The sequence below is a fragment of the Convolutriloba macropyga genome, chromosome 5, assembly GCF_964194025.1.
Source record: "Convolutriloba macropyga chromosome 5, txConMacr16.3, whole genome shotgun sequence".
NCBI lineage: Eukaryota > Metazoa > Xenacoelomorpha > Acoela > Convolutidae > Convolutriloba > Convolutriloba macropyga.
The window spans coordinates 64,001,625-64,024,934 of record NC_134472.1 but is presented as its reverse complement, the minus strand read 5'-3'; the positions used below and the strand labels follow the sequence as shown (position 1 = coordinate 64,024,934).

The following is a 23,310-nucleotide window of genomic DNA, read 5'->3' as shown; positions in this document are numbered from 1 at the left end:
TCTACTTTTATTTATCCGCCATTTCAACCTTTAGCTTTAAAGCTGTTTGGCTAGGCTAATTTCAATCTGGCAATCTACCAGCTATGCTCCGATTTAATCTAGACATTTGATGTTTTTGATATTTGTGACTTGACACTATTAATTAAACGTTTCCTCTGGTTGCCAGTTGAAAACGTGAAATTAAAAGTGAAAAATATAAACGGCATAAACCTATAAAGCGCATAATCTTATTAGGTTTATTTGCCAGCAGGTTCTGTGTTTATTAGTTTTAATACCAATCACTGTATCCTCTCCTTGGGAAACAGACTTATTTCCGGCTAAAAAATCCAACCAAAATAGCTCGCAATTTTTTTTTGCGCAATTATTTTTCAGTTTTATATTTCATCGTTCAATCCAAATAAGAGTCATGGGAATCACTGGTTGCTAATTTTAGTCAATCCGCGGGTGTGTTACCATAAAATTTCAATCAAACTCGATAACTGCACATGATACTTTAAAATGGTCCTTCAATTTTTTGGTTTCTATCAAGTTGATATTTGATAACTAGAAAAATTGAGTCATCAGAATAGGGCAGTATTGTTCCATTAATGGTTTCATTGTGTAGCTAAAGTTTTTATTTAGTCGGACACAATGTTTTTCGTTTTTTGTTACTTTCTGAATTGGTAAATTAAAAGAAGATCATAACGTGGAATCCTATTATCTATTTGAAAGATAAAAATCATATTTTTCTGTTTTGTTGACTATGGTGCCACAAGTTTTCAAAAACAATTTGTTTTTAACCGATTTTCCTTTTTTTAATGTTCTCGTTGATGAATATTTTTAAACCTTGTTCTAAGTTTCAAGACTGGCACCTCTAATTTTCTCAAAAAGAAATGAGAAAGTTTTGTATCGATCTTTTTCGTTTTGTTTGTTTTCGTCATATGCTTTGTTGACTCTCAAAGAATATTCTTTAACGAGTTTAATTGTCTGGTCATTAGTTGCTTTAGGTCTTGCGATGGTAATTTATGACTTGTCCGTTAAGTTTTTTAATTAAGGATTTTTTGTTGCGAGTATTTGATCACGCGCCAAGTTGTCAAACAATGACTCTTACTGACTTTTACCGCTATGCAACTAAGTTTTTGTGACTTTGTGACGTCAGTTGTAACTTTTGATTTGAGTTTTTTGGTCAATCGTGAAATAATTATTCTGATCATACATCACTTACTTCATTCAAAATGACTTGCGCTCATATATTAAAGAGCTTGTTTAAAAATGTGAACTCTACCTGAAAGTGAAAAGAGGTCACCCTAACGAGATTAAAGTTGTATTTCGTGGAAGATGGCCAAAATTTGTTTAGAAAATAAGGATAGAATTTTAAGTCAGTAATTTTTTATTAGCAGCGGATGTTATGTGGCGATCTGCCAGCTTTGTTTGTAGTATATAAGATAACAAGGCGGCTCGGTAATGTGCAATGGCACATAAGGTTCCGACCCCGCCCATCCACAATTTTGTGGATGGGCGACCAAATGAGGAACAGATAGAAAAACCCAAAAATTATTTTTTGCGAATCCCAAAAAAGCCCAAGTCTTTTTCAAAAAATTCCGTATGAACGATAAGATAACCTCCAAAACAAATAACTCAGTGGAGTAAAAATTGATGCATTAGATTGCTGTAATATGTCAATATTAAGAGAGCGAGTCAAAACGAACAGCAAAATCAAACAACAACAACAACAAACATTAATTATATCAAAAAATTTATGTCCCTCTTAAAAACTAAATTTAATAACAAAGTCAACATACCGTCAGATAAACCTGAAACTAAACAAAAATAACTTAAAAATCACCACAAAACATATGCGACCAGTCCATAGAAAGGTTGGGTAATAATTATACAAAAAAGAACAAAAACAGAAAAGTAAAAAAAATTAACTTTTTTTTTTGAAACAATTAACTTCAAAGTAATAAATACCATTAGGAATAAATTAATATTACCACAAATTTGCGATTACCACTGCTTCTATAGAAGGGCATTAGGACCTGACCTTATTCATTTTTTAGAGCGGCTAAAAAGAACAACAAAGAACAAACAAAATTTAAATTGAAACTTGCCAGAAAACGCTGTCAAAACCGTCAAGCCAAATTTTGGCACTCAAAATATATTTGATTGCGCCTTCTTCAAACAGTTATAATGTAGTACGTGGCCATTCATTAGTAAGACTAGGTAACAAGTAGACAAAAAAGCGGAGTGCTAAAGTATGTAATACTTTTAATTTTTTTTTCGAAACAAAATTACATTCAATGTCATGAAAGGCATTAATTACAAAAAGAACTATTTAAATATCGTCGTTTTTTCATGAAAAAGAAACCCTCGAGACCTGTAATTATCCAGAATATTTCTTGCATCTACAAAAAGAACGTCAAATATGACAAAAATCAAATTAATTTAATTTTTTTTTGTGAAAAAGCGGTGTCGAAGCCAGTAAGGTCATAACAAAATCTTTAAAAAAAAGATTTTTGGACACTAATCCCTTTTATTCCCTTGACACCCATAATGTCATATTTGACCTGTAATCAACTAACGAGATTAGGTAACAAAAAGAAACATAAAAAGAACAAAATTGCGAAGTTAAAAAATTATTTTTTAATTTTGGAAAACGATGGGTTTGAAAGTCATAAAAGCCATCAGCTATCTGCTAATATCAGAATATCGGTTTTTCTATTCTTCCATGAAAAGCCAATTAAAGCTATCACTAAACAGGAAATTTCATACGACCGAAACGACAAAGTATAAATGACAGTTAAGACAAAATTAAAAAATTCAATTGATTTCTTCAAGAAAGAGGCGTCGAGGCCATTAAAACGATGATTTATATCTTTCAAGATTTTAATATGTTCAATTGTGTTTTAATTTGAATGCTAATAAGGTGACATGAGAACTGTCAATAATGTGATAATGTGACAAAATTAGAAAACATGAAAAACTGGCAAATATCAAAACAAACAAAAATCTAAAATCTTGTAGTATCAAAGCCAGAAAACAATAATTTCAGGCTTAAAACTGCAACCGAGAATAAATGTTAACTCAGTAGAAAGAAGAAGCAGTCTTTTTTTGCTGACACTAAGCTGGAAGTTGAACAAATTAAGAAAAAAATAGAGGAAAAGTTAATTAAGCCATTATTTATTGAAAAGTCAATTATTTTTAAAAAAAACCACCATAAACTTTCAATTAAAAAACTAAATGAATTAGCCTGGAGCTGTTTCGCAAGCGAATTGGTTGGACCTATCACTCCTGAGCTTTGATTTGATATGTTCTGTTCTTTATTATTAAAAAAAGTCTTTTTTTAAAAAAAAAAGACCGACTGATTACAACCCGATTTTTTTTTGGATTGTAACAGTCCAAGAATGGCCCAAAACTACCCCTGTTAATACTTATTGTCCGCTAAGAACAATTGATTTTTCAAATGTTGTAGATATAGATAATTTCTGAGTTGAAACTCAAAATAAATTTTGCATTTTTGATAATCAACGAGTAAAGTTAGCAAAAAACGGCAAAGTTTTAACTACAAGGCACTCTCTGCGGACTCTGAAGTAGAAATAGCCCCCCTCTGAGTCTACAAAGATTGTATGAGTGTTGTTTGGGGGTGTACTGTAGGCAAATTTAATCAAAGTGGACTAAAGTAGCTTATTTCGTGCTGTTGTTGATGAAAAAGGCTAAATTTTGAAATGTTTATCCAGATTTTTTGACCAAAAAATTAAATCAAAACAATCAAAAATGCTTGTTCGTCTTCAAAAATGAAATCAACGACACTATTCTTAAAAATTATAACAAATTTTAGCAAAATTGACGAAAATTTAGGCAAAAATTCCGGAAAATGTGAATAAAAACAACGTGAATTCACTCTTCTTTTCTCAGAAGTTTAAGCCTCGATAACTCCCTGTAGAAAACGAAAATTAAAAAAATCTTTTTAATTCCATATTCTACGCTGAACGAGCTTTCTAATGATACCAGTCTCAACTCTCTACGATGAATATATCGAGCGGCGAAAATTCACTGAACAAAAAAAAAAAAAAACCCAGTTGAGTATATAGTTCCTCCCCCCTCAAGAGGGTCGGAACAATTAAATTTAATTCAGTGATAGAGAGACTGTTCTCTGTGTCAAGGTATTTTTGCCGAAAGTTTAACGGTCTTTGTTTGTAGGGTTGTTTAAAATATTCAATGTACTAATTAGAGTTGTGTCCTCGTATTCATAAGTGGCTCAATTAAGTATATCGTATTCGTGACTGTGCTGCTTATAATAGGCATAAAATTTGGAGTTCATTAAAAGGGAAAGCGGAACCTTGACTGTGTGTTTATTGTTGAGAGTGATATAGCAGCCAGGCCGGTTTGAACAGTTAGTTAAAATGTAGTGAAAACCAGGTGAAGTAAGTAAAAGCAACAGTGGTTGGAAAGGGTTATAAATAAGAGAATGAATCAAAATCAGCGACACTCAATGCACCCAATCGTATAATACATAGCTGACTAAAACACTCATACGTTTACACATGCATGTATACAAGAATACTGCATAAGGCAATACCTTGATTGCTATGTTGCGACTGCTCTTTTTTACCTTCCAACTAGAATCTGTACTAGTTGTATTACTTTCATTAGAAGTAGAAATTAAGTGGTAGTGGTGGTGGTGGACCCTGCGATTGCCCGATTCCCCACTTTAACTGCCTCCACTTTTGCCTGTGACTACTTCTTAACTAGTTAGGGTTGTTAGTTGTTCTTGTGTAACAGTCCGGGCTGTCTTTCCCTGCTTACCAACTAACGTATAGACCCTGCCCCACTTTATCATAGTTGAGCTTATGTAGTGTGCATGTTAAAGTTGCAGTCAATCTCAAAAGTAGAGCAATAGATCGGAAGACAGTAAATCGAAATCGAAAAATTGGGACAGTGAACTACTATGAAATGTTTAAATTACAGGCAGGTATAAAAAGCTATGCTATTCCTGGCTCAGATATAGTAGTAGAGAGCTCGGCATAATCACAAAAGATAGTTTTTTGTTCAAGGAAATTTTTGATTTTGTAACCAGCAATTAAAAACCAGCTATTTAAAATTAAGCGTTCCATTTTCATCGACTCAGTGTACTTCGGCAATCTCCGACTTGGCCGGCAGGGGGTTTAACCGACAACCAAATATGAGCTTTTAAGCAGAAAAAACTACCGCATATCAATTGCACACGTTGGACGAACTAATGATCTTTTGACCGACCAGAATTAAGCGGCCGGCTAAGGTTGTCATGTTTTCATTGTCTCTTGAATTTCCTGTCGGCCAATATTCCTAACTCCGTGTAGCGTCATGAGAAAACAGCTCAACGTTAGAGATTGATTCATGCATCTACTCTCAATAGTCACTGTAGAAGGCAAGAGTGAAAATAACGGAGTCGGTCTTATGAGGTCAGAAGAGTAAGATGGTAACTGATCGAGATAGAGAGAAATTCAGAATGGCTTTCAAACAGCCAAGCTCAACAACAACATTAAGGGAGATTTCATTTATTCTCCCTTTTTTAGGGAGCGCTTTCCCTAGTGGTGGTTGTAGTTGTACAAGGTGAATGAAGAGAATCATTTCCATTTCAACTCCATTTCATTTCGTTTAGAGCCCCATGTGGTTGTATATCTATAAAAGTATATGTGCGTATGTATGTTGGTAGATAGATTGGAAGGAAGAATCTAGACTGGAGATGAAATAGGTGCTGTAAATGTTTCACAAATCACTGTCGTAGCAACCAAACATTTTTTATTGACACACTATGTTCACTATTGTTAACTTTTTCTATGGCTTGTCTTTGCTGCATCATAGGGAAAAAACGTATGAAATGAAGGTCGGATAAGATAGTGTTTGGTTTTTGGGGCAGTTGTTTCAGTTCTAACTTTTTAATGACTTAAATCTTTTGAGATTCAGTATTTCAGTGACTTCTTTCTTCACAGGATGCAAATTTAAATCCACCTCGTGAAAACAAGTCATCTGTATCCCGTTTTGGCTACTAACTAGCCAACTAACTAACCATTTGAATCACCTATTCTTTTCATTAAACCAATAAAAAGATTTGCAACTTCAAATCGACTGTTCTCAAAAGATGTGATACTCATTTTGTTCAATCAAAGAGCTACTGCAAAACGAATGGCCTGAAAAATGATTTATACCGAGAAAAGATATGGGGAGAAAGTATCTCGGAAGAAAAAGCCACACTCTACTTTCTTTGTACAAAACTTCTACAGTGATATATAACTTGCGCGTGTCCGGACAAAACAGTCCCAGACAAAATAGTCCGAAATTGCGAAATAGTCAGACAAAACATTCCCAGAAGCAGACAAAAGAGTCACAGATAAAATGGACCAAAAATTTAAGTCAACGTGGTGACTCAACGCATTAATTAACAAAAGTTAATCTCGCAATTAAGCTAAACCACATCAAAGTATTAAAAGTGGACGGAAAACTAGTTCTTAACTCAATGGCAGGTTTTGTTTTATTTGAAAAGCATGCCCCATGCTATTTAAAAAAGTGCCCCATGATTTTTGGCGTCATAATTAGGCACCGACAGCTTAGTGATAGCGCATCTTCTTGGCGCTGCTGTATTAAGAAAAGTGCGAAGGCAGAGTCAGGCTACTCAAAGAACAAATTGAAGTAATAACAGTTCGTTGACAATTAACAGATCCAGCAGATATTGAAAAGAGAAAATGTCTCTCGGAGTTGAAATACAGAGCAGCATTGGTTGACGAGACTGAGCCCTAAAGACACCAGTAGAGAAACAGTGGCCACTATTCCAGCCTCGAACAAAAGAACAGTTAACAGAAGGCGGCAACAAAATCGTTCTGAAATGAGGGAGCCTGAGATTCCAGAGATCTTAAAATTGCTGCTTAGTGGTGACTTTTATTGTTTTATGATTCAGGGGCCCCAAGATGAGAAAACGCATTCCTGCAGTTGAATGAAAACATTCAAATTTCTTCCACCTTGGTCAAAACGCGTGGAGACATGTGCAGTCAGTTGGCAAAGCATCGGAGGATAACAATACAATAACTTAGAGATCCGGTAACAGATCAGAATGATGCATTTTTGCCAGTAAAGGATGTCCTTGCTACATTGTAATAATAAAATTGTAGTCATTTTGCCCGGAGGACAGCAAATTTAACTTTTTTTAAGAAAATTACATCGGTCGATACTAATCTACTGGTCAGAGGCAGAAACCGCAATTTGCATTTGAACGTTGGAACTGCTGCGAGAGCATAAAGAATGGCTATCCAAGAACAAACAACTCTGTCAAGGGCTGGAACAGTAATTTAGTAATTTTGTTTAATACAAAACATTGGTGGCTATCAAAACTGATTGCAACATTCAAGAACGAACAAAAAACTCAGTTATAATGGTAGATAAGATTACAGCTGCTCAGCAATTAAAGTGGCCAAAAAATCAAATTTCGCAAAAATCGATGCAAATTTTTACGAACTTGTTCCAAAATACCAGAACCAGAATATGATTGATTTCTTCAGAGGTTATAATAATAAACTTTAAGATGTGTTGATTTTGTTATTATGATACATTGTTTTGTGTAATCTTTACGTTTGCACTGTCTGTCAAAAAATTAACTTCAAATAACACTGGAAGTTATCTGATAATTGCGAAATGTTGATCTTGAACTAGCTTTTCAATTTCCCTTCTTTCTTGACAACCAGTGGCCAGGTGGTCCGTTTTTAAACAGTTTTCCTAGTTTGCCCAACGTTCCCATCTGACTTACTCTCATTTTTTTCTATTTTTTTAAATTTTTGCCCTGTAGGGCTCGGAAGATCGACCTCCGAAGGCTTTTGTTTTTCCGACTTCAAAGCAATCTTTTAAGATAAAAGTGGCACTTTCTTCTATCTAAAGAGCGCTTCAACTGGGATGGTTTTTTCTGGGGCTGTTTTGTCTGTTCATTTGGACTATTTTGTAATTTAGGACTGGTTTGTCTCACAAATTAGGGTTTACCAATGCGTCCCAGACATACTAAACAACAATATGCACCCTGAAAAGCGAAAATTGTGTTTAAAAAATACAGTGCACTTTTCATTTTAACAGTCAATCAAACAGTTAACAAACAGTCATTTGTCTCTTTATCACAGCCTTGGAATATTTCTAAATAAAAAATTTAGTATTCTGCAAAAGTTTTCTCCGGGAGGTAGAAAACTTGGACAATTAAGGAGAGTACATCAAAAAGGAACAAAAATAATCCGGAATTGGATCATTTAATCAGTTATCTGAGAAAAACAACAAAATTGATTCCCATCAACTGAAAAAGTCACCTAAACTACCAGACTAATTGCTACCGAGACACTCTCTATAGATTGAAGGAAAATAGTACGAAAATGTTATAAACCGTCCAACATGGCAAAATGACCACAAATAGATCCAAATTTCTTCTTAACCTTTAATAAATGCTTAAAATGGTCCTAAGCTCCCAATTACTTGCTATAATTTATGCGAAAACCCATTAGGGATGATGATAAGTAAGAGTTCAAGTTGGCGCAGGTGACCAATAATTTGCTCGCATTATGAATTTTTTGCACTTACTTTCTCTCTCATAACATTGTGTGAAAAACAACTCTAAAACTTCTCCGTTTTTGACTTTGTTCGACAGATTGACCTATGAAGGTAATCGCGGGGCGTAGGATATTAGACGAAAGCTCGATTAGGTGAAGCTTATTTTTGAAGCCAGGCGAAAATCAACTTTTGCCTATTATTCATCTCTCGTAATCGCAGCGATTATGAATAACTAGCATCGTTCAGTCTTACGTTTCATTCCGAATACCACGTGACTCTCCCACGTAAAATCCTATCAATCTTTGCTTTGAAAAGCAAAAGAAAAAAATGTTGGGCGCCTCTGTTAGCGGCTCGACTAAAAGAAATGCGACATTGTAAAAAGCGCTGTTTAAGTTTGTCTCGTGTTGTTCTGTACAGTTCTAAAGAAATGGCTCATTACAATTAATTGAATGTGTTCGTGCTCTCCTTTTGGTGATTGCTTTTTCGGCAAAATGACAGTGCCCAAAACCGCTCCAAGTCAATGTGTTTGTTTCAATCCAATTATATAATGGTTAAGCATAAGCATTGGGTCTCAACAAAACTGTTTACAAATTTGTTTATGGCGCAGTTCAACCGTAGTATGGTGCACTAATGCCACATTTGAGCAAGTGTCTCGTTCATTCAGGAAAATCCCGAGCGCAAAGTAATAAATGTCATTTTTTTCGATATCTAGGATTTTTTCCCCTTCATTTGTAGAGTTAGTATTTATTCTCAACAAAAAAAGACGTTCGACAAAGATCACACTGATAGGAATTGGTAGTGCTCAATTTTTATTGTCTTCGTTCGTGATGCATTTTTGTTTATATTCACTATTGCGTAGCAAAGAGCTATTTAGGGTTCTTTTTTGGCACATGATTTGTCTAGTTTTGCTATTAATTACCGAAAACCTAATTCTTTTAAAAACTAAAGAGCCATACGTCAATGCTAGTCGAAACTATATACCAATTAAATTTTCTTCGTTTCTGTCAATTTGGCGCATTGTTGAAATGCATGGCTGAAACAGTACTGTAACAAGTATATGTTAGAAAAAAGTCCTGGAGGACCGGGGGATAGCACAATGATGGTAGGATTTATGTTCTTATTCGGAGGACCAGAAGGTAAAAAATATCTTAAGTATTGCATTAAATTGTATGGTATTTGAAAATCGAAGAGTTTTGATACCACTGTATGTGGGCTTGGGTTGTTATGCAAATAGGACCGATGCAAATAAGACTCTAGTCACAATCTACGTACTTATGTATTCCTATTCTCTCACAATTTCTGAGGTGACCTACTTATTTCTAGCAGTTACTTAAATAAATCAACAATGTTAACAGATTACAACAATCTAGTTATGTCCGCTCCGCTAAGTTAAAGCCCGAAACCTGGCAGAACATTCAATCCATGGAATGCATGGGAGCTTCACGTGCTCTTTAAACAAAATATCTCAAGATTAATTTGGGCTGCTTCCAGGTGTTTAGCGCATGATTGTTTTTGACCAGTGTTCTCTTTTATAAACTAAGTAAAAGAGGCTATTTGCCACGCAATGATGGACACAGATTAAATTTATCATCGCGCAAATAGTATAAATAGCTTCTCAAACATAAATCAAACATCGTTCAAGTTAACTATATTTTACATTACACAAAATTATCAACAATTTAACATCAGTTTAATTGAATTAAAGACATTGGCTGATCAAAGGCCAGGAAGGGACACGCAACGAGGTAGTTAGAGCGTGCCCTGCAATTACTCAAAACCGATAAACTTATTGGACAAAAATTCAAAAGACAGCATAAATAAAAATTACTTCAACTTTTGCCATCAGATTGTTCTAAAAAATTATTAAAACATGTAGCCAAAGAATTAAACGTTACCATTCTCCAGCTGCCAGTAGCATACTTTGATGTACTAACTATTTTGCCTTATTTGACAGGAAAAGTTCATGTTATAACTTATTCTGGAGTGTCTATTTCGAACATAATAATTGTGTCAAAAACTGGTTCCAGTTTTCACCCCGATTCATTTAACCGCTTATCATTTAACACATCTATCATTTAACCCATATATCATTTCTCACCTCTATCATATCATTCCGCCAATTTACAGTCGACATTTAGGTATGTTTTGGCATAATTAAGTGGATAACCTAAACACATGTTCGGTTGTGATAGTTTCATATCAAGTCGCACGGCCCGTGAGGCGTGGCCAAGCGTGTAGATTGCTAATGGAATAGTCAGTATCATATAAAAGATTAGAATTGGGGTGAAATGGATTAAATGATTGAGGGGTTAAATAAATAGGTGAAAAAGCGGGACACCATCACTATGTTAAGTCTAAAAAATACTAACTTCTAAGGGCTAAAATAAGCCCGCGGAGCACCGTCAAATTTTCAGTGTATAGTTGAACAAAAAAATTAGGAGATTTAGTAGGAGCTGTTGGTTACCTATAGGCATCAAAAAGATTTTTCTGACAAGCTCGTCGTTCGCAAGTATGTGAGAACCTTTTAATTGATGATAAATGTCGGCAATCTGCTTCATGCTTGAGTTATTCACCCCTTCTGGGAGAATTTTTGCGTTTTTTTTAGCAAATTAAACAAAAGAGGCACGGTGACGAATTGAGTTTGGCTCCATGATAAAAAATAATTGTTAAAAGACTTCTCTTGACTTGACTTGCAGAGACATGACTTTTGTTGTCTGTAGAACAGCGAAAGCGATACTATTTGACAATGTTTAAAGTGATGGCTTCTGTAAATAGCGAAAAGTATGGGTAAAGGGGGCAAGCGTGAGGATTAAGCAGAGCACTGTCCTAGCTCTATCTAGTAGCATTTTGGATTGACTTTTCAAGTAGATTTCTTTTGGAGTGTTTGCTTATTTGCCTTGGAAGGGCTTCGATCTCATCCTTAAGAGGCAAAACGGTCAGTATCGCCCTCAGGTCCCCCTTTTGAGATCTCAGGTCTGCCGATTGACTAAATTGTCTTTGTAATTAGCTAGTTGGGTGTTGTTGGTTTGGTTATTTGCTTTCGATTTCAATTGACAGATTAGTTGGAGCGATCAGCATGTGTGTTTGTATGTATAGTGTCTCAAACGACTAACGAGTGGCACATTATTTGACTATCAAGGTTATTCAGTTACTAACGACAGGTCATACCTGTACTAGTAATATTACTACTACTACTAATGTGGCCTTAATTGAGTGATTAGTAGTTGGTTGTTATGATAGTGAGATTGTTCATAGAAAGTTGTGTGCTTTTCAATGGTTTATTGGATGAAGGTGACTGTTGATCATACCATTCATGCCCATGCTCTACAGAGCTGCTTTAATAAATCTTTATGATCCTTCCAATGTCTAATAACACTAACCAATAGCAGTCAAGGAGATGCAATTAAGAGCCAATGAGTAACGGCCCTGTCATTGTCTATATTAAAGGCAAAGCCGAGCCATAACTGATCAAGTGGTCTTCTGTGGCTCGCCTCATTTGTTTTGTCAGTTAGTGTTTATCTAACAATAACGTTGTTCAAATACTATGGTAACATGATGGAATGACATGCTGTCATGGAAAAGTTTCTATGAATTGTAGAATCTCCGATAAAGTAATTTCAAGTTTTTTTTTACTCCTTTCACAAAGATGGGAACATATCATTGCGACTGTTCTCAAGTTTTCTTGAGTATTTTTGTTATTCGAACATAAAAATTTCAAGAATATAACAAAAGTTTGAACATTTACACGCTAATCTATTTATTTCAAATCACGTTGTATCATTTGTAAAATTATATGGCTAATTAATGTTTCATGCTTGGCTGTTCGTTGTTAAACGTACAAGTAAGATATAAACGGTCCCAACTTTCTGTTCAATGGAACAATTTAATGCTGCGTTTGCAAAAATTATGTCAATTTATGTTTATATCTTATTTTTGAACCCTTTGATCTAATGTGACATAGGAGTTTGTTCCTTTTTTGACGCGTTTCAATATTAGCGATCTGTTGTAATGGTTTCTTCGTTTTTGTTTCCCAAAGAAAAGTTGTTTCGTTCTTCAGTCTGAAGCGGCCTTCACGGATAATAATCCTTGTCGAAAATTAATCAATTTATCAACGCACAGCGATCTGTCTGTCAAAAATGAACTGAAAAGAGCAAATTTTGACTCCAAAAAATACGAAACGGAGGTGAAAGCCTTTGTAAGATCCAAAAAGATGGCGGCATTGTTTTTGCAACTTATTCTGGTTTTGCAAAGTTGATGATTTTAAGTTCTTTTGCCGTTCCATTTAACATTACCTTTCAAAAATTATTTCGGCTGATGGAGTAATCGTCATCATAAATTGAGCTGCACCTGGTGAGACTATAAACATCCCGGCATCACTCTAGATCCACAGTTAACAATCGTCCGCGCGCTTGATCATACTTGTTGATGTAAGACTAGCCAAAAAGTGGACTCATATCAGGGTGTACTGATATCTTACTCCATGTTTTAATGGTAGTGAACGTGTCGTGTCGACTTTGATGTCTCCACTAGCTCCGACGATAGCTAGTCAACTCCCAAACCATTCATTAATTATGCACCTAATGAGTTTGTAAAGGTAGCAGCGATTATTGGAGAATCAGTCGAAAAATTTGCGCTCAGAAATTTAACCTTGTCTTCAACTTTGTTCTTAACTGCGTAAATAAACAGCGCTTTTACTTTCGTAACTAACTTTGCAAGATTTGATCTGTGAGTGTGTGCTGTTTTCAAACCAGGTCCCTTGGATAAATACCACCATTGAATAGAAACTGAAAAAAAATCCCCTAATTCGTTCCGGTTTGTCATTACCCCTTTTTACCCCATGTTTAATTATCAAGGGATAACTCTTTCTCCTGAGAAATTATTTCTATATTACTTTCGTTTGCATTTTCGTTATTCCTGGATTGAATAGAAGTCAATTTATTCATTTAGATATCGCCAAAACGATTAAGGGAGCGAAAAAGCTATTGAACTTCTTAGTCCCATTTAGGCTCCCCCTCCCCCCCCCCCCCCTCGACTGAAGCAGGCTGCAATTCATTAGAGCTCCCACTAGTCGTTCGAGAGCAATTCTTCCGACGTTTAGTCGGTTATGTTTTTCCCATGTTTCTCCATTATTGTTGGGTTTCTTACAAATGCGTTTCAAAGTACACTCCTCTATTGTTTTCCATGTTCTTTTTTGCTGATTTTTCCATGAAAACTCAGGACAAACTCCTGCTTTTTTGGGTGTTAGAACAGAATACGAAATTTCAAAATGCCGCATGCAAAATCACTCAAATCGAACCCACTTTTTACCATATTGTTAAATTGATATAGTATGCATTTTTTAGCATACTATTTTGTAATGTAACAATTTTAGAATTATGTTTACAAGTTTTAGTTGATAGGATTTTTGTACCAAATGGTCCAAGGGAAATAATTGAGTATGATGGCATTCGGCAAAGTGGCATGCTACCTTTTTAATAGACGCAGTCAGCCATTAAAGCCGTCGATGACTATTATTTTTATTGATTTTTACTTTTTTTCTATTTTTAGGATCGGTTTTTTTGCTAAATGGTTTTCCAAATCAATTCATAGTCCGTTCTAGGTGTAGTTTTCTGTTTAGTCAATGAAAATTCTTTGAATTGTACGTCAGGACTTGTCCTGCTATGTTTTTTGTTTCTTCTTCTGACGCTCTTTTCCGTTTTACATTTGTTCACACATCAAAGCTGAAAGTCAAAATTTCGGAATGAGTTCTTCCTCGCTAACGGTTTTTGCGCGCGTGACGTCATTTCGCACTCTTTCTAGCAAACGTTTTTGCGTTATTAGATTTTGATTGTAAGTGACTTACCTCACTCAATAAAATATCCTTTTTACTTTATTTAATTTAAGTTTATTTTGATTTAGTTTAAGGTGAAAGGAACCCATATGAAAGGTCCCTAATGAAACGGCTTTTGCGCAATGAGTTTTAACAAGCTTTATTTTAAGCTGATTTTTTACATAGCTTTTTGAGCGGCGTCGATAACTTTTTCAACTTATATCTGTTTCTATCTCTATTATACGGCACGCATTCTTTCGCAGCTATTCCAGCAATCTGTCGGCTATTTTTCGTTTTACCTTTCGATCACCTTTTCCATTTTACATAATTGAGGATTTGCACATTTAACTTCTGACTTCCCTCACGCACTGTTTCAATTGGATAATTTTTAAATCCATTAAATCATTGACTTACAATATAATGAATACGGGCAAGGTCAAAGTAGCAAAATCAAAAGAAATGGGTTAAAACGATAAAGCCCGTGCATTAAGTTATAGGTACATTAGGTTATCGAAGTTCATTGGAATGACTGCTAGCTGATATTAGTATTAAGTCTAATAGCCTTTTGTTAATAAGCTGAATTAAGTATAATTATAGAATCTAACTTAAAAAACTGCCCACCAATTTACATCAGTTTTATTTAGAAATTCTGTCAATTTCTTCTTTTTGTGTTTCAATTCCGATGAGCGTCAAAGGGGTCAGCGACGGCTCTTTTCCAGCATTGTGCCGGCTATTTTTCCGGATTTAGTCGTCGCCCGTTTTTCCTTCAGTTTTTTGCACGTACAAATACTAAAAAAAAACGTCGCATTATTTGTCGAGGTATAAATATTGCGTAAGCTTTGTGCATAAATTTCACCGTACAACTGAAGTTTAGTTTAATTTACGTTTTGTTCCAAAAGAAGGTCCATTTAATAGAAGTCGTTGCTGGTAATAGAAGTCTTTGTTAGAACTCTTCACTGGAAAACAGTTGTTTCCATTGGAATGAATTCAGCAATGAGAATTTTTCCGCTTTAAATGCTTTGTTGATAGATTAGTATGGGCTGCATTAACACATTTCTTGCAGCTATCTATATTCTACCACTCTTTGTCTATTTAATGCAATATTCAGTGGTTTGCGGCTACGGTCTTTTTTTAATTGCTCTTGAACGAAGTTCATACCAAATATTGTAAACGTGTGTCTTTTTTATGCAAAATTTTCGCATGATAATTTTGACTTTTCGAGTGAGTTTTACGCCCTTGACTTTTTGCGTTTCGCGTGATCTTAATTTCTCTCTCAATCACAATTTCTAGCAGCTGAAATCAATTGGCGGCAATTTAATACTAAAAGTCAAATGAAAAGTGCGCCGAAACTGGTGCCACTTTTTACTTTAAATCTTAATAGTGGTGAACCTCTAATGTGGTTATTTGAAGCCCACTATTGAACTTCTTAGTCCCATTTGGGCTCCCCTCCCTCCCTCTCCCCCCCCCCCCTCGACTGAAGCAGGCTGCAGTTGATTAGAGCTCCCACTAGTCGTTCGAAAGCAATTCTTCCGACGTTTAGTCGGTTGTTTTTAATTGAGCATTTGTCCTCAGAATTTTGCATTCCGAATGTACTTTAATTCGATCAGGGCACAAGTTTGTGGCAATAAAGCTTTTTCGAGTCGGCTTAGAGAAGGCCAGTCATTACAATTGACTTTGATTCCAGTGTCGAGGAATCACGCATCCGGAACTCGGCAGTTCATCAGTTGGATGTATCGTCCACAAACCCCTTCTATAATTCGGCTTCCGCCTCCTACGGGGCGAGCAATCCCCTGGCTACTGGTAGCATGCCACCCCCGAGCAGACCAAGCACCGCGGGTGGCATGAGCCAGTCGTTCAGGGTGAGTGGGTCTGGCACTGGAGGGTTGACTGGGTTCCAGCATCCGTTTGCTGCCTTACAAAATGAGCCAGCACCTTATACAGGGTCGCCGTATGACCAGGGATATCTCAGGTCTTAAATAGTGTGAATAATAGCTGAACTAACTGATAACTGAGCGTGTCTACTCTAGAGCTAATTGTTTATAATAACAGGTGTTAGAGATTACTAAACTTCTGTTCATTAGAAACTCAACTTTATCCTATTTTCAGGACTAAATGCAGCGCTTTTTGATCTGAATTTCCTGGTTCTAATATATAGCTATCGGTCGTCTGTTTTATTGGTTCCATTTTTCTTGCGTAGAGCATTGTGAACATTGTCAATGATTGATATTTTGTATTCAATTAGTTGGCCCTCGAATCGTTGCAAATTTCTTCTGACTTTTCGAGAGTTGAGTCTGAACTGTTGTATTTCCTTTATAAACTGATTGTTCATTTATTTCTAACTTCTTTGCACTTGTTTTCTCTTTTCTTCAAACTTTGACTTTGATCTTTTCTTGTGAGTGAGGGAGTGTATATTGTTGTGTTGTGTCTGTGCAGCGTCAGCATAAAGTCGGCCGAAGTAGTTGCCACGCCCTCCAACAATCTTCCCATTCCTCACAACATCAAAGCACACCCTGGAACACCCATGGCTACAAACAACCGCCCTCCACTTGTGACGTCATCAGGCACACTGTCAGTCGTACTTGAAAGGGGAGGAGGCATCTTCGCGGGTAGTGTATACAACAACAAGTATGCTACTAATACTACTTCTGGTGGTGGTCGTCAACATCCAATTGTGCCGTTGACGAGTTCAATTGCCACTACTGTCACTTCTTCAACCGATGAAGGTCACAGGGACTCACACACCTCGAGTGCCATCTCGACCAGTCTAAAATCTCACAATACCAACACAAACAACAGCTCCAAGCACCACACAATGCACATTACAGGGATGGAGCTGTTTCCTTAGAACAAGCCCACTTTCGTATTATGAAAAACTCATCGCAAACAGATTATATCAACTGAGCTCACTTCAGCTTGTGTCAGTGGTCGTGACCTGGTAGACATAGACAGAAAAAACTGACAGGACGATGCTTGTCTCTAAAAAATTCCAAAATTTGTCAGCGCCTATAGATGTTTTTAAAAAACGATGCAATACTTTGGTGACTAAAACCACGAAATAGGATTGTTTTCTCCGTTGTGGACATTTCGTGGAGGCATAGCAGTAAAAAAACCACGAGATAAGATAGGACAGTGATGTTTTGTAATACATTGGTTATGGCTGTTCTAAGGAAACAGGACTGGTATCAGCTCGGCCAGTATCGATTACGATGGGACCAATCGAAGCACTCTTCTCGTCCCCTGCCCCTCCCCCTCCTATGCTCCAGTATTCTGCTTCTACTGCCAATACAATTACATCTTGTGCTGTAGAGGAACTACAGTCCCCCAGACAGAGATCGAACACACTGGGAGACACTCTCTCCTCTGGCATTGTGGTCATTGAGTAAGATCCACCCCTTCTATCCCGATGTCTACCGTTACCCGCCCATCTGTGCTCCTCCCCCCAACGCCTACTCCGTACCCCAATAGTTGGAATCATTTTCCAATGTGCAACAACCCTTTCTGTCAAATTTGGATCCCGTCCCACTTTGTTATAATCTCTGTCTATCCAAACAAACGAAGAAACCAAATTTGCGCGTGTCATGAAATTCAGGAACAGAAATGCAATTATGAGGAAAAAAGCACAGAAGTCGTATTGAAAAATGATATGGTTTGCAAACGATGTCAATGCGCTCCAATCGTCGGAATTTAACCCTGATATTATTTAAACTGATACACGCAATCCGGTTTTGTTGCTGTAGGGTTTTCTGTCCTGTTTATCGCGTCCTTTCTCTCTCTCTCTCTCTCTCTCTCTCTCTCTTTGTCTCTTACATCTCTTTTGTTCTAATCTTGTTTCTAACCATTTTGTCTCTTGAAACTTGCTCATATATTGGGTGAGGTCCTCGGCAGTATCCTGATTCGACCAATCAGTTACAGTGCTTAATTTTCTGCGCAGATTAGGAAAACTAGAATATTTAGCTTCATACAGAATCATGGTTCACAAATGGCTTTTTGCGGTGAGACTTAGCTTTCAATGTGACTAAATTAAAGTCTATAACTGCTAATCTTGTTTGACGCAAAAAAGCTTTTCTTAATTCAGACTGCCATTTTATGTCTTACTGCATACTTTTAAGACTACAGAAATTACTGTTTTTGATCGTAATTTGCCATAACATAACAGAATTTTCTTCTCTAATGTTCATGATAAGAGATGATGATGATATTTGATTTCAGCTCCAATCCCGGCAGTGCCACTTCTGCCCCACGTGGGGTGACATCTTCTATATCCCAACAACAACAGCAGCAGCCCAACCCTGCTTCCTTCAGAGCAGGTGCCACTGGAACAGTTACCCCACAGACTAACCCGGCAGCAGCAGCAGCTAATAATGCCCAGACATCTCTTAACAGACAAGTAAGTACTTTAAAATTCTAACTTATCTTTATTTTACAGAACAGAACGTGGAGCGTCGAATTCACTCTATGGCGCTTTTGAGTAAAATAGGGAAAGACGTTTTCAGCAATAAATACAATCCAAAAGATTGGATTGTATGGGCGCGCTGTGTTCTTATAGCTGTAAGCTGAGTGTAGCTATATTGCTGTGTTGTTAGTTTTTTTTTACAGTTCAACGAATTTGAATTGTATTGGGACTCTTTTTAAGATCTGTTCACACATTTTTATGATTGAAATTATAATTTTGTGCACGCAGAAACAAAGTAGAGCGAAAGAGCGGGTGGCTTTGCGGCGTGAAGTTTTTTTGCTCCAATTTCAAAGCAGAGTGAGAAAACGGCTTTTGAACTAAAATTCGCGTTCTTGCTGGTACTTGTTCACATGCGCCTCTTCGACTTCGATTTTTGCTGGTTTTTCGGTTTTTATGGTCGGATTGTTTTCTAAATGGTTTTCACAAATCCATTCATAATCCATTTTAGTTCTAGTTTTTCGTTCAGTCAATGAAAATTCATTGAATTGTATGCCAGGAATTGTTCTGCTATATTTTTTGTTTCGTCATCTGGCGCTCTTTTTTTGTTTTATAATTTGTTCTACAACATTTTTTTGCTAGAGTGTGTGGTGACATTTTAACGCTTCATTTCTTACTTTTTGCTCGAGCTATTTTTCTCTTATTAATAAATTATGTCTGTTGCTAAAAGAAAATTGATCTTAAGATAATGGATCTCAAGGGCATGACAGTCGATTCGTTAATGCTTCAGTTTATCACGCCCGAATATCGGGGGTTTGATCCTCTCCATTGTCAAAAATTTTTGCACCCAAAATGTTCTCATTGATATGTTACTGATGATTGGCGGCGGCGATAACATTTTGAACTCACTTTTGCATCTATTTCTCTGTAATTAACGGCACGCAAGTCTTTTTCGCAGCTGTTCCGGCAATCTGCCATCTACTTTTTTTAAGTATCTGTTCACTTTTTTTTAATAGCCGCACAGCGATAGCTGGTGCTATTGGCCTTCTCTTGGTTTTTTTTTATTTCGGCGTCATGATTTTTGTTACGACCATATGACGTCACAGCCACTTTTTGTTCATTCGTTCATGCAATTTCAACTGAATTACATGTGTGACGTCATTTGTCGCTCATAGTGGAGCGAGTTTTTTGTTCATGCGCGTGATTAAATTTTTGGTCACACTTGACTTACCTCACTCTCAAAAATGACTTCCTCAATTTGAAATTGACTTTTATTTACTTCAATTCAAAGAGATAAGGTCAAATGGGTGTGTGTCACTCTAAATGAAGGTTATTTGAGATCAGCTAATAGAGACAGCAATAACTTTTGCAGATTTTCAATCAAAATATAACAGATCAGCCTTCAATGAGAAGACGAATTTTTTTGGTCTGTCTTTTACTGTATTTTTAGACCGCCGATCTACGAATCTATTGCGGCTATTTTCTGGCAAACTGCCAGCTATGTTTTTTTATTATTTTGATGTCAATGGGAAGTCAATCTAGACTGCTGATTGTAGTAGTAATGGGAGCGGAAAATGCGAGTAAGATTGAATCGTGATTTTTTCCCAATCTGCTTTTAAATTGGAGTGCAAACCTGTTTGAGCAAGATCTTGTTTTTTGAAAATTTCGTTCACGAGTCGTAATTAGTTTTCTGTTCTTGTTGTTTTTATCTATTGCTCAATCTCATTAATGGCAGGGTTCATCTAATGCAAGTTGGGCATGAATTTATTGAATTACTTGATTTCTTAGTGGATGGTTTGTATAACTTTGACAGTGTTTTCCTTGAAAAACTTGCCATTGCACAGTCATGTCTATTGCACGTATTCATAGATTTTATGCTTTGGTAATAATTGCTCTCATGCATACCAGTTCTTATCGGCTTGCTAATGAGGTGTTAATGATCCTTTTTTTCGTCTCCGGTTCAGAGCTGCTATGACTTTCTGTCCGGGTATTGGCATGAAATACTGGTTAGTTTTTCAGTATTGCCCGCGTTTGTCTCGATTTTTGCCTTATCACTCAGTCTCTATAGTGTCTGGTCTCACCGAAATCCAATGAGGGCGAAGGGTACCCCATTAATGAGTTCAGATAACAGCTACTTCTTTTATCGACTTGAACTTTTTTTCAAAAATTCTTTAGTGAAATCTATTGTTCGCTTCTTTTTTGTTATTTTTGTTAGTCTTGTCTTTATAGCCTGATTATGAGAGATAATATTGGAGTGTAAGTAATGTTTTCATTTAATTGCTAATGATTTTTATGACTTTGACTATTTCATCAAAAAAATTTCTATCATTTTCATAATTTGCTGATCGATATGGCTTTTGATGTAGCTTAGTCTCAATAATGGTTTATAGGTTTTCTAATGGGGCGGAATTTCTAGTATCAATCATCCATTTTTTTAACTAAAAGAATTGATGAGATGTTTTGTGTGGTAAGTTGACAGCCATTTTCAAAATTCTAATTGATGATTTTGGCAACACTGGCTTTCCGACGAAGTGGTTTTTGAATTTTATTTCAGATAGTTTTTTTTTGCATCTGGAGTCCTATGATTTGTTGACTGTCAATGTTTGATGTTAAAGAGTTGTTGACCTTTCGTTCATCAGTTAATTCAATTATTTGGATTGTAGTTGATGGCTTGTTCTGCTGCGTAATTAGTCTTGTTGGTTTTTCGTTTTTCATATGATTTTTTTTATAGTTGCGAAGCTGTAAGCTGAGCGTAGCGATATTGCGGTGCTCTTGGTTTTTTACAATTTAAAGAATTTGTATTGGGGCGCTGTCTTTTTTTAAAGATCTGTTCACACATTTTCATGATTTTTGAAGTCAAATTGGAGTAGTGATTTTGGTCACGCCGAAACAGGAAGTGGAGCGAAAAAGCGAGTGGTTTTGCGGGGTGAAATTTTTTCGCTCTAATTTTAAAGTAGAGTGAGGAAACGGTGTTTGAACAAAAATTCGCATTCTCTCTAGTGGTTTTTTGTTCACATGCGGCTATTTCACTTTGATGTTTACTGTTTTTTCGATTTTTTGGATCGGATTTGTTTTCTAGATGGATTTCCCATTCCATTAATAGTCCGTTCTAGGTTTAGTTTTCTGTTTAATCAATGAAAATTCTTTGAATTGTACGTCAGGACTTGTCCTGATATGTTTTTTTGTTTCGTCGTCTGACGCTCTTTTTTCGTTTTACATTTGTTCACACAGCAAAGCTGAGAAAGTCAAATTTTTTGAATGACTTCTTCCTCTAACTAGCGGCATTTGCGCGCGTGACGTCATTTCTCAGTCGCTTTAGTGAAAGTTTTTAAGTTATTTGCGTGATTAGATTTTGATCATACGTGACTTACCTCACGCAATAAAATGACGTTTGCGCTTTAAAACTTAAGTTTAATTTGAATTTGTTTAAGGTCAAAGGAACTCATATGTGCAGTAAAGGTCCCTAATAAGAAGCTTCTGTGGAATGAATTTTAACAAGCTTTTTAATAGCCGCCCTCATCTTCTCAGCCGGCTATTTTAGCGCTCCTATTACAATTCAAAGAATTTGAATTGTATTGGGGCGCTGTCTTTTTTTTTTAAGATCTGTTCACACATTTTCATGATTTTTGAAGTCAAATTGGAGTGGTGATTTTGGTCACGCCGAAACAGGAAATGGAGCGAAAAAGCGAGTGGTTTCGCGGCGTGAATTTTTTTCGCTCTAATTTTAAAGTAGAGTGAGAAAACGGTGTTTGAACAAAAATTCGGTTTCTCGGTAGTGGTTTTTTGTTCACATGCGGCAATTTCACTCTGATTTTTACTGTTTTTTCGATTTTTTGGATCGGATTTTTTTTCTAAATAGTTTTCCCAATCCATTCACAGCTCATTCTAGGCCTAATTTTTTTGTTTGAATTAAATTCTTATTTCTCGGTAGTGGTTTTTTTGTTCACATGCGGCATTTTGACATTGATTTTCTGTTTTTTTCTTATTTTTTTGGTTCAGATTTTTTAAAAATGGTTTTCTTAATTAACTCATAGTCCATTCTAGGTCTAGTTTTTTTGTTTAGTCAATGAAAATTCTTTGAATTGTACGTCAGGACTTGTCCTGCTATGTTTTTTTTACTTCGTCGAATAAAAAATGTTTCGCTTTACCTCATTTTGCCGCCTTTTCAACATTTTGCGTGAAATCTTTTTGACTTCTCTAGGCTAGTTTCTCTCTTCTCTGATTCTGCTAAAAGTGATTTTGAACATCAGTTGCTCAGCAAAGCAATTCAAAATGAACAGAGTTAGTACAAAAATGGATGTCAGAAATAGAAACAGGATAAACCCATAAAGCCCAATTTTAGATGCCCGCTATTTGAACGTCGTTCCTATAAGTCTTATTTACCATCTCTAATGCTTATTGTTATTGATGGTAGCCCCTGTAGCCTCTCTCTAAAACAGAAGTATGTTCAACCACGAAATGCCATCAAAATAAATCGGACTTAAAAAAATGTTTTTGTACAAAATTTTTTTTTTCAATATTTTCTGTTATTTCAATCCCAATCATGCTTATTGGAATCAACGGCGGCTATTTTCCG

At 36.1% G+C, this 23,310-nt stretch overlaps 1 protein-coding gene across 9 annotated transcripts in view; it reads left to right on the top strand.

Annotated features, from left to right (window-relative positions):
- LOC142339546 (MAP/microtubule affinity-regulating kinase 3-like) overlaps positions 1-23,310 on the top strand; it is a 125,541-nt gene that overhangs the window by 57,269 nt on the left and 44,962 nt on the right. For 8 of the 9 annotated variants that reach the window (XM_075389670.1, XM_075389664.1, XM_075389673.1 and 5 more), the window contains 2 exons: positions 16,029-16,313; positions 18,554-18,731. In XM_075389670.1, the coding sequence (XP_075245785.1) occupies positions 16,029-16,313; positions 18,554-18,731 (463 nt within the window). The remainder of the gene's footprint in view (positions 1-16,028; positions 16,314-18,553; positions 18,732-23,310) is intronic. The other variant, XM_075389671.1, reaches the window with a different exon arrangement.